This window comes from Pteropus vampyrus, unplaced genomic scaffold (genome assembly GCF_000151845.1).
Source record: "Pteropus vampyrus isolate Shadow unplaced genomic scaffold, Pvam_2.0 Scaffold568, whole genome shotgun sequence".
In the NCBI taxonomy this organism is placed as follows: Eukaryota; Metazoa; Chordata; class Mammalia; order Chiroptera; family Pteropodidae; genus Pteropus; species Pteropus vampyrus.
The window spans coordinates 328,523-345,196 of NW_011889349.1; the positions used below are offsets into that span (position 1 = coordinate 328,523).

The 16,674-nt window shown below is 40.5% G+C and overlaps 1 protein-coding gene across 1 annotated transcript in view; it reads right to left on the bottom strand.

The window, feature by feature from the left end:
* The window catches only part of DEPDC5 (DEP domain containing 5), a 113,531-nt gene that overhangs the window by 56,289 nt on the left and 40,568 nt on the right, over positions 1-16,674 (bottom strand). Inside the window, exons 19-25 of the mRNA XM_011384289.2 lie at positions 16,637-16,673; positions 15,991-16,111; positions 13,644-13,864; positions 11,917-12,120; positions 10,087-10,222; positions 9,013-9,110; positions 2,601-2,666 (exon numbers count right to left, since the gene is read on the bottom strand). Of these exons, the coding sequence (XP_011382591.1) occupies positions 2,601-2,666; positions 9,013-9,110; positions 10,087-10,222; positions 11,917-12,120; positions 13,644-13,864; positions 15,991-16,111; positions 16,637-16,673 (883 nt within the window). The remainder of the gene's footprint in view (positions 1-2,600; positions 2,667-9,012; positions 9,111-10,086; positions 10,223-11,916; positions 12,121-13,643; positions 13,865-15,990; positions 16,112-16,636; position 16,674) is intronic.

A 16,674-nucleotide genomic window follows, 5' to 3' on the forward strand; every position in this document is an offset into this window, starting at 1 on the left:
GTGGTTTTTCAAAGAAAATCCAGAGGGAGTCCAAAGCTTCATGGTAAACAATGGGGCCTAGAACTGATGACCACTTAGCTCCCTCTAACAGACCACGCTTCTCTGATCCTCTGGCCAGAGGAGCTTTAAAGGAGCCATAATTCTTTGTGGAGAGTTGTCCTATGCATTGCAGGATGTTGAGCAGCATCCCTGGACTCTACTCACAAGATGCCAGTGGCATGTCCTGGTTGTGAAAACCAAAAATGTCTGCAAACATTGCCACATGTCCCATAGGGGATAAAATCATCTCTAGTTGAGAATCACTGAGTTAAAGTAATAAGGTCAGTTATCTCTTTAAGTTATTTTAGTGAAGAATATTTTTCAAATCTCTATATGAGGGAACAATATGAAGCAGAAACACTCCATGCCTTAGCCTGAGTCCCAAGTGAGATCCTCATAGACCTTATCTTTGCACAATGCAGTGTGGCTTTCACAGTGGTGTACCTCTGTCATCTCGTCCGCCCACACATCGCCTCTTCGGAGCAGTTATGGTGGCATCATCAACTCCTTTAAACACTTGGCCAAGCTGAACCTCCCAGAGGTTATGGGACCAGAGGTCTCTCTGTTCATGAATCTTTCTACCATATAATGATAGATGCTACCCAGTACAACAGAGTCCCATTGAACCAGGAGTTAAAGGACAAGAAGAGGACTTATATGCTAAGTCACAGCAGGAAGTATGTCCCATGCAGCACCATTGCCTTAGAGAAGATGATTTGACCCAAGACAGGCCTAACTCTATGGTCTATAGACAGGTCTTGGTGCATAGCAGATCTCTAGAACTTACTCATCTTGCATAACTGAAACTTTATGTCCATTGATTAGTAACACCCCAATTCTACCTCTCCCCAAGCTCTTGGCAACTACCATTCCACTCTCTGATTCTGTGAGTTTGACTTCGCACAAGTCTTGTTAACTCATTAACACTTCAAGATCAAAACATAGCCCAGAATAGCCTAATCAATTACCCCAATTTCTCTATATGGCAAACAAAGGGGTAAGCTTACTCCTACTTCCTGCTTAGAACCAGCATCAGAAGAAAAACACCTGATTAAAGCCACAGTAGGAAAGCTAGAAACAGAAGATAGTTATATCTTTATGTCTTATTAGATCATTCTGGTCTTCATCAGCTTCCTGACTCAGGATTATAGAAACATTTAAGAAAAGTTTTCTGCTGGCATGTACCAAATACAGAGAATTTAAATGCCTGATCCAAAATCCCATGGTGAGAAAAGCCCCAAATTCTCAGTTTAATGATGCTCTTTCACTGAGAAAAGAGTGTGGCCTCTTTTCTAATTCCAGTATCTTCAGCCCTACAAAGTCCTCCGACAAGGTTTCACTTCAGAACCATTAAATTAACAACGATAAACACAGATGACAAAATCCAGTGCTGGGGTTGTATAGAAGAAAAACGTTCATCTATTCATTGCTAGCAGCCTTCCAGAATATAATCTGCCAACTATACTTGTGGGTATATGTTCCAAGGATCTGAACCAAAAGAAAAAATATGCCAACTGCACAATGCATTGTATCTGCGTTATAAGCTATCACAAAAAAAAAAAAAATAGAAACCACCCAAATAGACGCCAATAAGAAATGATTAGTCAAACTGAGATATAGTAACTTCTTTGATACTGCCACTAAAAATGACTAATATGAGGGACCTGAAGAAGTAGTGAAAAGATCATTAAGTTAACCATAAGTGGGAACAAAAAGATTCAGTGATGTGTACTCATTGGTCACAGCTAAGTAAAATAAAGTCTATCAGGTGGCAGGATTTTTTTTTCTGGTATGTTGCTATTGTAGATAATTAGATGTTCTCTTAAATACAGTGACCCTTGAACAACACAGGTTTGAACTGCGGGGATCCACTTACATGTGGATGTTTTTCAATTAATACTATAAATGTATTTTCCTTATGATTTTCTTAATTACATTTTCTTTTGTCTAGCTTACCTTATTGTAAGAACACAGTATATAATACATATAGCATACAAAATATGTGTTAATTGACTGTTAATGTAACCACTAAAGCTTCTGCTCAACAGTGGGCTATCGGTAGTTGTTTTGAGAGTGTCACAAGTTATATGCAGCTTTTCGTCCCCAACCCCCACATTTTCAAGGGTCAGCTGTATTTAGATGTTCAACAATTTCAATGGACAAGGATAATCAAAACAAATGCAACCCCAGCCAAACATTTTCAGCTACAGGTATGTAAACAGTTCCAGTTCTTCGTATTACTTCTTCCCGAATTTTCCCCAAAGCCATCATTAGGCATGTAAGGACTAAGACCAGCTCTGGACTGGCACAAAGGCATCATAGGAATTCTGTTACCCTTCCCATGTTCCTCTAAATCACATTCCAGAACAGGTCATTCGGCCCTTCCCCTCGCTTTCCCCTGGAGAGGCTGGAGAGTCCTTCCTCTGGTAGCCCAGAGCTGTGTAGACTTCCAGACCATTCTGTTCCTACAGAGCTCCCTCTTGCTTCCTCATGCTCAGACCACCCCATAACCCCACCTCCTTTCTACTCCCCACCACCCCCAGTCAGCCGCCCCCTCTTACTTGGGTCTGGAGAAGTAGAAATACTGTCCTCTAGAGAATCCTTATTCTGGGTCCTAGGATTCAGACCTGTGGAAAGATGAAAACAACTTGCTTTAATGAAGCTCATTCTTCAAAAAAGTTCTGACCAGTTGTGGTTAAAAAAGTCCAAAACTGTAGTTAAAAATAAAAATGTGAACCAAGTATAAAATCTGTGCTGAATATTTCCAACAAGACAAAAGAATCAATGGAAGAAAAATGAGCAATCTAAAATTTGGGAATGAGCCAGAATTTTACTCTGAGGTTATCAATACTATTCTTTGCCCAATGAGGCCATTAGTATATGCTCACACCTGCACATGTATACACACAGGCACAGCAAAAAGCAATTTACCATTTATAGTAAGAAAAGGGACATATTTCAAAGTCATTTCAACCAATTAACACAGTCTTTAGCAAATATAAAATGACCTATTTGAATTCAGTTCACTCAACAGTTATCTTCTGGAATTCTCTTCCTCAAATCATGGCTTTTTGAAGTATTACATCGAAACTCACTACTTTAAGAGAAAAAAAAACAACAATGATTTTACTTACTGGGCTGCAAGAAAAAAAGATTCTTTGAAATGCAACTTATTGACTGAAAAGTAATAGAACTAATTTTAATACACATATATTGATATTTAAATGTCCCTTTCAAAACATATATTTACTAGAAAATTATGATACTATAAAAAGGATTGGAAAGATCCTCACCACACTGTCAACAGTGGCTATCTCTGAGAACAAAGCTGGAGGAGGTGGCAGAAGGTAAATGAAAACTTGTGCTTTTTACTTTACTTTGTGTCATCTGAATTTTTTATAACAAGAACAAATATTTTTAAATCCCTTATAAAATCTTTGAGAAGACAAGCTATTACCTGGGAGAAAGCATTTGCTAACCACAGATCTGGCAAAGGACTTGTATCCAGAACATATAAAGAACTCTGAAAACCCAGGAGCAAGAAAACAAACAACTTGATTAGAAAATGGGCAAAAGACTTGAACAGACATTTTACCAACAACATATACAGAAGGCAAATAAGCACAGGAGACGATGGTCATCATTAGTCATTAGAGAAATGGCACATTAAAAGTACAGTGACGTACCTCCTGACAGGTCACACCAAGTGCTAACAAGGGTGTCGAGTAACAGAAACCCTTATTCATTGATAATAGAAATGCAAAATGGTACATCATTTTTAGAAAGAAGTTTTGCAGTTAAAAAGTTAAACATATATTTATCATTTGACCCAGCAAGTCCACTTCTAGGAATTTACCAAAGAGAAATGAAAATTTATGTTCACATAGAAACCTGTTATGTAAATGTTTAAAGTGGCTTTATTCACAGTTGCCAAAACCTGGAAACAACCCAAATGTCTTTCAACAGATGAAGGGATAGACAAACTAGTACATCCATACAATGAAATACAACTGGGCAATAAAAAGTAATGAACATTACTACTGATGTACGCAACAACTTAGATGAATCTCGCAAGCATTATGCTGAGTGAAAGAAGCCAGACTCAAATAGCTACATATTGTCTGGTTCCATGTGCAGGACATGTTGGGAAAGGCAAAAACTAAAGGGAGAGAAAACAGTATCAATGGTTGCCAGCGGGTGGGAGGGGGGTTGAGTACAAGGGGCAGCACAAAGGAACCTGGGGGAATGGACATGTTCTGTATCTTGGTAGCTGTGTTGGTGGTTATGGCTCTATGAATTTGTCAAATCTCATAGAACTGTACACTAAACAGCAAATTTTACTGTATGTAAATTAAAAAATTAATTTTTTTTTAAATTTAAAACATGATGTCACTTGGACAAAACAATTTTAGAACTTCTTTTTTGGAACTGCCTCCAGTAGATTTTAAAAAATTACTAGTCATCATAATAAGATACAATTTATTAAGTCAAACAAATATAGTGTTTTATTTTATTCACACCCACACTATGAGGCAGATAGGAGTTAGGTATTATCCTTTTTCTACAGATAAAGAAACTAAAGTTCAGAGAAATTAAGCAATTTACTGAAAATCACAGAGTAAGTAGGTGAAACCTGTGTTTAGACTCCTGCTCAACTCTACAGATGCTCTATTTCCTGACTATCCATCTGGGATACCAGTTTTCAGCTATTGAAAATGTTATCTGCTCTTTGTCAACAGCTAAAAGCCATTTGGAGCTAAATTTTCTGAAAAATCTGTCTTGGCTGATTACATCCATTTTCACGAAAACACAAAGCATGACTATAAAGAAGCAAAGTGGTGGATTTTCTTATTCAGCCTAAGAATGGATATAACGGAAATTATAAAATTGGCATTCTCAAAACATTCTGAGCAATAGGAAAATTATTAAATACATCACCACACAGGTTTGGTTGCTAAATTTAATCATTCAATAATTTTTTCTTTTTCTTTTTTTGGAAGAAAATCCAATCCAGACTTGGTCTATAAGAACTGAAATTCTTAAACTAATAAAAACAGTTCAACTTACAAATTGAGCAAACAGTTCAATTGCTCATGCAATTGTTTAAAGAGGCAAACAATGAAAGAGTTCTTGGAACAGCTTTGGCTCGTAGGCCAAAAGCAGACTTGTACCATTTCTAACTCATACAAGCACATTCAAGAGCACCAGCTTCTGATGCTACATATGTACACACACACACACACACACACGCACGCACACACGCACACATGCACATACTAATTTTATTTTAAATAAACACCAATGAAAAAAGTTTCAAGAAATAAATATTTTAAGGACTTCTACAAAGCTTACACATTTGCATTTCAAGCCCAATTCACTGCCTCTCCCACCAGCTCTACCTTTGAGGCAAACAGACTTGCTATTGGCATGTGAAAATCCCCAAGAACCTGAGAGGACAGAGGTGAGACCTTCTGGTCAGTCAGCTATGCTCCAACCTGACATTTGGGAATGAACCCCACTCTCAAAGTTCAAAGCCAGAAACACAACTTAGGGAGCCAAAGCTGAGGCAGTCATTTCAGTTCTGGCTCTTTTGACATCTGTTCAGAGTTGAGAAGTCTGACCATCTTCTCTGGTTGTTAGTTTTAGGCCAAAAAGGATAATCAGTGTGAGGCCTTTGGGGCCGGTTCCAGAGGACAACTATAAGCTTGTGCCTAGGGCAAGTCAAGTCATTTCTCCTCTCTGGGCTACAGAGAGAGCATTTATCCATAAAAAGCCCAACCTGGCCTGAATAAGTGACTCTAAGGCTATGATTTACTTTTCCTTTAGCTCTCAGGCTAAATCTGCCCCATGGCCTAATACACAACACACACACCAAGGTAAAGATTCTAAACCCCAGGACGAAAGAGAAAGAAAACTTGGCATTACTTATTTTCTTTTTCAAAATTCTCTTGAGCGCTTACCCCCAATGAAGAGAATGATATGACTAAAAAGTCTTATAAACTGGGGCCTAGTTAAAGAAATAGAGGGATAAAAACTATTTGCCCAGTCCCACCAACAACCTGGTCCCTGCTGGGCAGCATGTAAAAAACAAGTGAATAATACAGGCGCAAGGCCCCAGCCAACAATGCTCAAAATGAAATTCAACAGGGCCAGGAGGGAAACCCAGAGACACCACTCCTGAGAATCGTGACTCACATATAAATCAAGTCCAAATGCAGGAGAAAATCTGAGTCATGCTTGAGTGCCTGCAGGTGGTGCAAACTGTCAAGCCCAGGAGAGGAAGGTGGAGTCATGGATGAGTTCTTCCTGTTACTTTTCTATTTTTTAATGAATGAAATGTTACCTAGTTGTTTGTTTAGATCCCACCCTTTCCCAAAACAAGGACCCAATATGACACGTTGCCTTTAAGGAACTCAATCTACTTCTGATCCTTACTGACAACTCTGTGAGGAACGCAGGCAAGTGAAGATCTTTATGCCAGTTATACAGATGAAGAACCTGAGCTCAGCAAAGGCTGAAGGCTAAACTCCAAAGGTGGGACTGGTACTTTGTTCTGGTCACTTTCACCATAGTATGCTCTCTCGTCTAGCACATCATAATTTAGCTCCCATGTTTGAACCCTGTGGCATTACTGGAACCACTCATAGTTCAAGTCCCTGTGAGAAGCTTTCCTTTTGTGGTTTTTACCCCATATGCAACCGCTTCAAATAGGATCTCAAGTGAATGACAAGCCAGAGGTCTCTGAGGTGAGGAGAATCGGTATCTTAATCATTTTGTTTCTTCTCAGGCTGTAGCACAGTGCCTAGAGTTCAAGAAACATTTCTGAAATGGGTCAGAGTTTAGTAAGTATAAAGAAAGCAAGCCATATTCCATGAGGATTGAGAATGGCTTGAAAGGAAAGTCAATTCAAAACCAAGCAAGGCAAGTAAAGATTGCCCGATTCTTTGAGGAAAGGAATCCGGGTAACTGTTCAATAAAGTTATAAGAGAAAAGAAAAACATTCTTCAGTAGAGAGAAAGATAACCTCAGAAGGCTTTTAGCATTCATTCAATTACCTGATATGTGCCAGGAACTGTTTTAAGCTCTGCAGATACAGCCATTAACAAAAAAATCCTTGTCCTCATGGAGCTTATAATAAAAAATATATCTACTATGTCAGGTGGTAGTATGGAGAAATATTAGGCAGGAAAGGTGGGTGGGGAGTGCCAGGATAGAGAATGGCAATTCAGGGAAGACTTGAAAGAAGAGAGAAAGCTGTGGGTACAGTGGCCCTATAATTTATCATCCAACCCAGGACACCATTGAGAGTGAAAGAGGATGCTATTAATAACCATATAGGACAGTGAATTCAAACCAGGACTGTCCTGGGCAAACTCAGCCATATGAACCTCAGCCACAAAGCTCTCTAGCATAAGGGCATAGCAGAGGAGAAAGCAAGAGAAAGGACCCAAGACTCAGATGTGCCTGATATATTTGGGGAACCACTAGAGTGAAGTGAGAGGGGAAAGCAGATGAGGTCTGAGAGTGACCAGGGGCCACATGATGCAGGGGGCTCTGCTGGCTACTGCAATGCCTTTGGCTTGTTACTCCTAGTGCATTTGGGGTGGGGGGGGCTCAGAGAGTTTTGTGCAAATGTTTCATGATCTGACTTCATTTTTGAGGGGTCATTCTGAATTGCTGTGCTGAAAATTAACAAATGGATCTTCTTGGTGCAGCAAAAGAAAAAGAAAAACATGCAAATAAAAAAGGCCAGTTAGTAGGCTACTGAGACAGTCCAGGTGAAAGATGATGGATTCTTGGACTAGGCTAGGACTGGCAGAGGTAATAAGATATGGTAAGATTCTGGACATATATCCTAAAGGGAAATCTGACATTAGCTGGGTATTCTACATGGTAGTAAAAATCAGAATGATTCCATCTAATTTCTCAGTGGCTAGCTAACATAATCAATCAGGAAGAACAAGATCAAAGATGGGAGTTCAACTCCCTTGTCAGATCTATGCTACAGACTCCCTCCTGATGACCTCTGGCCCCTCTGAAAACACATGCTACCTGTCATGAAGGGACTGGGCAAGAGTAAGGATGACCCTATTTCACTATATCGCTCTGACTAGAAAAACAACTCAAGGTGCCCATATCTTCTCTAAGAAGCTAAACATTCTAGAACATATTTAATTGAACACTTACACATCAATTAGACTAATTTTGTGAATCATTAAATGCCTCTCATATATGGCAGCTTGGTCTTGGAAGTATAAGTTCATGTGTCAGTATATTCACTGTGGGAATGAATAAAGATAAGCTCTTTCAGTCTAGCAGACACAAACATGGAAACAGTGAGATCATGATGTGCCATGCGGTACAATTGGGTTATGCATGTGAAACTGTGGAAACACACCCAACATCTCCAGGGGAGAAGCAAGAAGCACCAGGGAGGGCTTCAAAATGGAGGTATTGTTGGAGCTAATTCATAAAGACTGAGCTGACATTTCCCAGGAAGAATCAGGGGGCAAAGATAAGATAAAAGCATATTCCATTCAGAGGGACTAGTCTATGCAAAGAAATAAAAGGACAAAAAACTATGCTGTTCCCTTCTCCTGATTATTTTTATGGGTTTGCCCCTGCCCCGCCCCACAACACGTACACAATTGAACGCTATTCTAGAGCAGAGACCACTCCTGCTCTGGCCCTGGCCCTGCCCTCAACACCAAACTCATAAGCCTCCCTCAATCACGACTCATTGATAGACTGATGATAAATGTGGCTTGACCAACATGTTCTCGGCTAAAAATGTACTGTGCGGCCCATTTATAATTCCATGCATTATAAAGCATTGCTTCTAAATAGGTCACCCAAAATTGTGGCTGAAATGATTCCAAAATAGACGCAGCCCTGCTTTTCTAGTCTCTGTGTCGTTTCTAGATGTGAGCCTGCTCTGAGCATCCCAACTCTGTTATCTCTTGGGTTGGATACCTGCACCACTGTTGCTAAGCAGGTTGACAGAAAGCTCTTCAGTTCCACTGAAGTTCAAGGAGAACATGCTGTCACCAGGCTGGCGGGAAGTGCTGTGCCTACAGAGAACAGAGCCTAGCCACCTGGCTTAATGCACAGCATCACCTCTTTTATCCTGCTCACTCTGGCGTGAATACTTAGCCACATAGGCTAGCAACCACTGGGATCCATATCACAGGCTACTAGGCTGCAGTGCTTGGTTTGTGTGCTAGTTCTGGCCTCCTGTGACAGGCTCCTTCTACCCTGGCACCTTAGCTGCCATTGTCACACTAAACCACCTACCCTTATTGTTCTAAGCCTCCTCCTGCTAACACCAACAAGAGGATATGAGGTACATGAATAGAGGTACCAAGTTAGTCCGGTAAAGATGGTCATGCCCTGTCTATATCCCTCATCCAAGCCATTGGACATGGAGGTAAGTGAAAAAGGGGCCAAAGATTGGTCTTTGCAAAGTGTTTCCTAAAATACTACACTAAGTCCAGGTGTAACCTGGGCTCATGCTTGTCAAGGATTAAATGACTTTCCTCCTACATGGACTCTCTTTGGATGCCTTGTAACACATTCAGAACTCTGGTTCAAAAAGAGTTGTTTCCATAAACACAGGCCTTGATTTTCATTGCTTTCAGCATTAACTTCTCCTAAACTCAACAGTGGAATTTCTCAGTGACCAAAATGATAAAGTCATAGACTGACTGCACAAAACACACAGCATGAATCACCTATCTCAGCCCCCATTTCCACCTTTGACTGAGGATTAGAAAATATTCAAGTCTGAAGTTTACAAAGCATGCTTCGAATTAAACCTAAAGCTAAAGCAGGGCCAAAGTAACATCTCTGGGAAAAATGTCAGGCTGTTTGCTTTGCACTTGGCTCTGTGAAGGGAATGACGCTGACTGACAAAGGAAGGCCTTGATCTTGTACTGTCTCTTCAAGTCTTATAAACATGACATTTTGTCAGCAGTCTGTTCTGCACATATTCCTGGGTGTTAGAGAATGTTCTCAAAGTATCACCCAGAGCCCTGTGCACAGTCTCACCTTCCAGCGGCTTCATGATATGCTAACTCCAGCAGCTCTGCAGAGGAGTGAGTTGGATCCCTCTGCCCACTGCCCTGTAGCTCCGCCATATTCTGTCGAGTCTGGTGATGAATCTGGATGGCCTCTCCGGATGGTCCTACCCAGACGAAGATCCACTGAGCATCATTCCCACCCGACAGCTAGTGCTGTGCACTTAGCTCCATCTCCCTGTTTTCTAGCTGCTGAGATAACGGGTGTTGGAGAGGTTGAAAGAGCACATCACAGACTACACACACAGAAGAACATTATACACATGACCCTCTGGCTCCCACACGGGACACCTCCTCTTCTGGGCAAGACTCAATCCTCCTGTGGGGCCTCATGTTTGTCATCCTGTTCAGCCTAAGAACATTTAAGATCCTCTGTCTCAAGCATGTTAACTGAGAGGCCACAGAGAAATACAAAAGTACAGGAGGCAAGGGCCCTTCCTGGGAGAGTTAACAAAGACTAAATGAAAAGGAACACGCAAGTGAAACACCAATAATTCTGTTAATATATAAAAGAGCAACAACTGTGACTCTAAGAAGCAGAGAATATGTAAGTGCAAAAAAGACATCGAGTAGGAGATAAGTCAGAATAAGTCTACCAAAAACTGCTTCCTAGAGAAAGAGAAGTTTCAGAGCTGAGTGTTAAATAAAGTTAGAGGGGCTAAAGGAGAGGGCATCTGGGTAAAAGGAACAATCTGCGTGAAACCCCAAATGCAGAAGAGGTAAGACATACGCCAGAGACCACCAGATTAGCTTGGGAAAGAAAAGAACCTCTGAGGATGGGAATGAGAAGACAGGACGTTGGGGAGCCTGGAAAGTAGGGCCTCAGCAATTAGAGGGCCAGGTGGGCAAGAGGATGCGGGTTTGGAGAATGCTGTTTTAGTAAAAGAAGAAAAAGTACAAAATTGTGTTAGGAGGAAAAGCACAAAAGCAACAGGAGTTGAGGAAGAAACATCAATAGTTCTTGTATGAGAACTCAAAGGTAGCCAGTGGAGATAAAAATAGAAAGAAAATGACACCAAAGAAGACACCAGAAAGAAACAAGTCGTATGACTGATTATGGCAGAAATAAGTGGGGCAAAGGAGGTTTTGGGAAATGACTCCCAAATACAGCCAAGAAAACCAGGTTCATTGCTCACTTACTTAACTTTTAATACTATAAGCAAGTCAAAACAACAACAACAACAACTAAACATTTCCAGGCACGCAGCAGACGGCTTCCATGAAAATACCCTGGAGTTTACTGCATCTGTTCCTTCCCAGCCCAGTAAGAGCCCATTAAGCTGAAGTTTAATTTTAGCCATAGCTTTATAAAACCCTACTATCATCTTTAGGACAGAATATAGATCAAAAAGGATGGACTATGAAAAACAGTGAATTTGGAGGAAAAAAAATTTTTTTCAGTTGTCAGAGACCCCCGAGAGAAAACAAGGGAATGTAACTGTGTAATCAAAACAGCAATACAATATCTAGAGAGAGCCAAGAATGACCAAGAATGACAGATGTTAGTCTTAGGAAAGAAAGCAGGTGACAAAGCATAGTCTCTTTCAAATAGAAAAACAGAAGCCCTCAGGTTGACACAGCTAATTGTAGTTACAAAGCCCATTCCCAAGTGTGTCCACTGGATCCCAACAAGAACTCTTCGGTAGGCAAAATGGTCTTGGTTACTACCTCCATCTCACAGCTGGGGCACCAGAGGTGCAGCAAAGTTTAGATACTTGACCAAGACCACGTGGTTGATCAGTGATGAGGACAAGGATCAGGAGCTCCCAGTCCAGGGCCCTTTCCTGAGCCACCAACTTACCCACAGGAAAAGTGTGCATCCAGCGCCTTCTGTTTGATGTGAGCTTCATGGGCATTCGAGAGGGGGCAAAGGGGTTGATCAGCGCCCGCTGGGGTGTGTATCCCCCCGGTCGAACATGTAGCATGGATTCTGCGCTGCCTACGTGGAACCTCCCCGGTGCACTGGAGTCTCGCTGTGGTGGCTCCATCATGTTCTCCAGGACATCTGCCGGGTATCACAGAGTTGAGGCACAAAGAGAGAGCATAGAGCTACAAAGAAACCACAACTAGGCAGACCGATCAGCCAAGGCTAATGAGGATCTTGGATATCATACATGTTAGGCAGTGAGGGAAATGAGTAAAATCACCAAACTATAAAGAAGTGGAATATTGGGTTTGTTTACTTTTTAAATACTTAGGAGAAAGGATTTCTGGTTCCCAAATTAATGGCCAGATAAAGCCATACCCAAACCTAATGGGAAGAACCAGACAGTGCCTGGAGACCCTGGACTTTAGTCTGGATACAATGAGTGAACGGTAGGACTTGACTTGTCTTCCTTGGGGTGGGTATATACTGTATGTGGGAAGAACAATAAAAAAATATATTTGGTGACCAAGAGGCAAGACCCTGGCAGAGACAGTTGATGTGTTTGCTAAACCTGTTTGATTTTTCTCTTAGGCATACAACAAGACTATAGTTTCCAGTCCCTCTGCACTGGCGCCAAATAACTTAGCCAACTTCTAGCCAATAAAACACTGATGGAAATGACATGCTCTAAATGAAGACCTAGACCAAAGATATCTCCACATAAGATCTCCATTTTCTTTTCCCCTGCTGTGGCAACTTTGGAGACCAGTGTTGATGATCATGGCATCCCAGGATGAAAGGAGCCTGGGGTTCTGAATGACTGGGTGGATCAGAAAACCCTTTCATTGACTCAGTGGCCTGGAACATAAGTAAGCAATCAAATGTTTTTGTGTTAAAAATGTTTTGGGGGGAGAAAAGAATGAAAAAATGGATGTATCAAGCCTTAACCAAGCAAGGAGATGACATGATATTTAGACATGACCTGTCCCATCTAATGGTCCCTATTATAGAGAGGGAGGCAGCATGTGAACCTGAGTGGATCAAAAAGCTGAAACTCACAACCAACTTCCCGTGTGCATCCCATGTTCACTATGCAATTCCTGAGATCAGAAAGTGGGTCCAGCAGATGCAAATTCCATGGTTCTACCCAATAAGAGCCAATATTTAATTCCTCAAGCCGATTTACAAGCAAGAAGAGAACATTCGGATCTCCATGAAAGCTGCATTTTTCATTGTAAATTAATAAAGTGACTGACGTTCTGGTTTATCAAATAAAAAAGAATGTGGTCTAGTTAGTTATCATGGAAATAAAATGAGAAAACCCAATTAAAAAAGATTAGTACATATTTTGAAAGGGATGAGAAACAGGACTGAAGGAAAAAGGGGTCAAAAATATGTAGAGGTAACGGGAAATGTTTCCTATATCACATGGAGTAGGTACACCGGTGAGAATCCCTAAACACTCAAACATAACAGAGAAACAGGAAAACTAAAGGCCTATAGATGCTCTGCTTTACCATATTCCAGTGAATCACTTTTAGGCTTTTCTAATAAACACCCAAATATCACCATGGGACACTGAAATCAATTCTACTATTCAGATAATTTTTAAAAAAACTTTTCAAGCTACTTGGATTAAGAGCAACATTATCTCCTCAGACCTCGAGTGCTGGTGTAGCCCAGGGAGCTGCTGACTTCATACTGGTGCAGGTGGGGGTGTGGGATCATCAGGATGTTGGCGCTCCTGCCCAGGGAGCTGTCATCAGAAGCCTGGCTCCTCACTTCTTCAGCGGCCAGGGCCCGGTTGGGCATGGAAGGGCTGGATGAGACATCACAGGAGCTGGCACTCTTTCGATTGTGACTCTCCCGTTCTCGCACAGACCTGACCGAGAGAGACAAGTTACCACTGAGTAAGGGACGCTGCCTCACCTAGAATTAAAACTCTAAAAACTGTCACGAGCTCCAGCTACTTGGGAAATCAATTTTTAAAAATCTCCAATGAAACCTATGAGTAGGAAATAATATAGGAGGTACTTTGCCCTGAGCAGCTGGTAAGAAAGGGAAGAAACGACAGACAGTTCTCAAATGACCATCATAACTGTGAAGAAATGATTGCTCCAGTCTGACCCCACCAATCCATCTTGTATCACTGAAAATAGGGTAACCAGATACGATATGACATGATGCAAGAGGAAGTACACAGCGCCATCTGAGGAGTGTTCTTGCATCAAAAACTGAACCTAAATCTAATCAGACCTCTAAAAATAATTGCCAGTTTACAGGAAATTCAGAGAATAGAGGACAAGTTAAACTTTATAAGGAAATAATCACTCAAATGAAGAAAGCAAGATATTCTACAGTCACAGAAAAAAAAGACATTAAAACCAAATGCAACATGTGCATCTTCTTTAGATCCCAATTCAAACAAAATGGCTGTAAAAACACTTTTCAGACAATTGGGAAATCTGAATATGGACTGGCTATCAGAGGATATTAAGGATATTAAGGAATCAGTGTTAATTTTGTTATCAGTAATAGGGTACTGTGATAACGTAGCTTTTTAAAATTCTTATTAGACACATACTGAAATATTTACAGGTAAAAAAAAATAAGATGCTTGGGATTTGTTTTAGACTACTCAAGCCAAATCTGAAATGCGTGGGAAGTGATGAAAACGAGACTGACAACACGCTGATAACTGTTCATTATACTAGTCTCTCTATTTGAACATGTTTGAACATTTCCTTAATAAAAGTTTAAAAAACAGTACACCCTGATTAAAACAGGAAACTCCCTCAGGGGAAAAACCTCTGGAAACAGTAGGAAGAAGGATCAGAAAAATCCCAGTGGGCAGGAAAAATCCAGAATGAGAGTCAAGCAACCATTGATAGGTCTGCCCCTCTGACATCAGAGCTGTTCTCTTTCTGCCTGGAAGGATTTTGTTTGAAGAAAGAGCTTAAAAAGAGCCTGAAAATAGATCCCGAGGCTGACTGCAGGTTCATTATTTCAACAGAAACATATGAGTATATGTTCAGTCCTGCACAGGGGACAAAGCACTGATTGAGACATGGTCTAGGCCCTCAGGAACACACAGCCTGGGTGTCTCAAAGACCAGGTTTTGCCATCTTCGATTATAAAAAGGAAAACTGAGGATCTTGGGGTAGCCAGCTGTGGGGTGTACTGCACCCCTAAGCAGAATCTGTGCACAGGAGCTGCTGTTAACAGCATTTATTCTGAGATCCAAACATTCTCAGGACAAGACCTTAAGATGAGAAGAGGGAAAAGACAAGAAGACAGTCATGTAGCCACTATAAGCTCATCTGTCACAATGTGAAGAGACAGAATATTGTTCTAATCAGTTATGCTTAAACTTGCATATTTAAGAAATCTTAGGTAAATTTAGTCAACTAGGAAACAAATAAGTTAGAACTGTTTTACACTTTAAAAACAAATTTTCTACACAGTGAATTAAGCATAAAATCGAAGACTATATAAAGTATTAGAAAAATATATAAAATATACATCTCTAACCTTGGGGTAGAACTTTCTTATACAAAACCCAGAAATGACTATATTGGTAAATCTGGTTATATCACAATTACTATATGACTAAAATACCATGGAGCAAATTTTAAAAAGCAGGAATGAAAGGGAAAAATGTCTCTTGCCCTTTGGGAATAATAAACCTAAAAGAAACTCTGGGCCTTAGGACCTATATATATTAGTGGCAGCCTGTGAAAAGATGATTCCAGAATTTGTGAATTGCTTCTCTTGACTAGAAAATGCACAACGCTCTCTTTATTTGGAGAAACACCTCATAACAAACATAGCTAACAAAATGGCTGACCCAGAGAGCCTGAGAACAGAATCCTTAATGATCTATATGGTTTGGCTTCTATTTGGTTAATTTTAATTTAAAACATTTTTGAGGCTGATCTCATGAAAGTCCCTACTGGACTTCAGGTTTTCCTAAACATCCATCCCAAAGTAAATCTGGCAAAATAAAACCTGCAAGTGACGAGACGCTGAGCCCGGGATGGGCCTGGCAGCCTGAACACTTGAGCGTCATAGGCATCATAATCCACTTGGATGGGAAGGGCGTTCTCAGGTTCTTTTGGAGTCCCAAGAGCTGAAATACACAAATAATACAAATTGTCATCAAAATACATTTCGACCAGATGCCTTCAGAAGGTTCTTCATCAAAATCTGGAAGGCACAGGAAATCATCATCATCCTCTCCTCTTGCAAAAAATGGGATAATAACCCTTCATCAGCTTGTTGAGATTAAATGACTTATATGTCAAAGGATGTAGAAATAGTGTGGCATTAAGTAAAGGCAAGGCAACAGCAGTATGTAATTCTTCTGTGATCCTGCTTTTAAAATATCATCTTCATATGTATGTTTTGCACTTTGACATTTTTCTACCTGACACCTACTATTGAACTATGAAAAAAAACACCAGGTTTTATTATCATCAATTTTGTAGTTGACAGGACAAAAATATGCAAAGTGGTTAAGGGACTTTCCAAAGGTCACACAAGGAGAACTCAGGTTTCCCAACTTGGCTGAACTTTTTATGTGACCCCACATAATCTTGTTGCCATGAGTTAGCTAACTCTTTCTTAAAAAAGATAAAAGAAGAAAAATACTCACAAGTATCACGGCCATTTTTTGCTTTCTCAAAGGCAGGC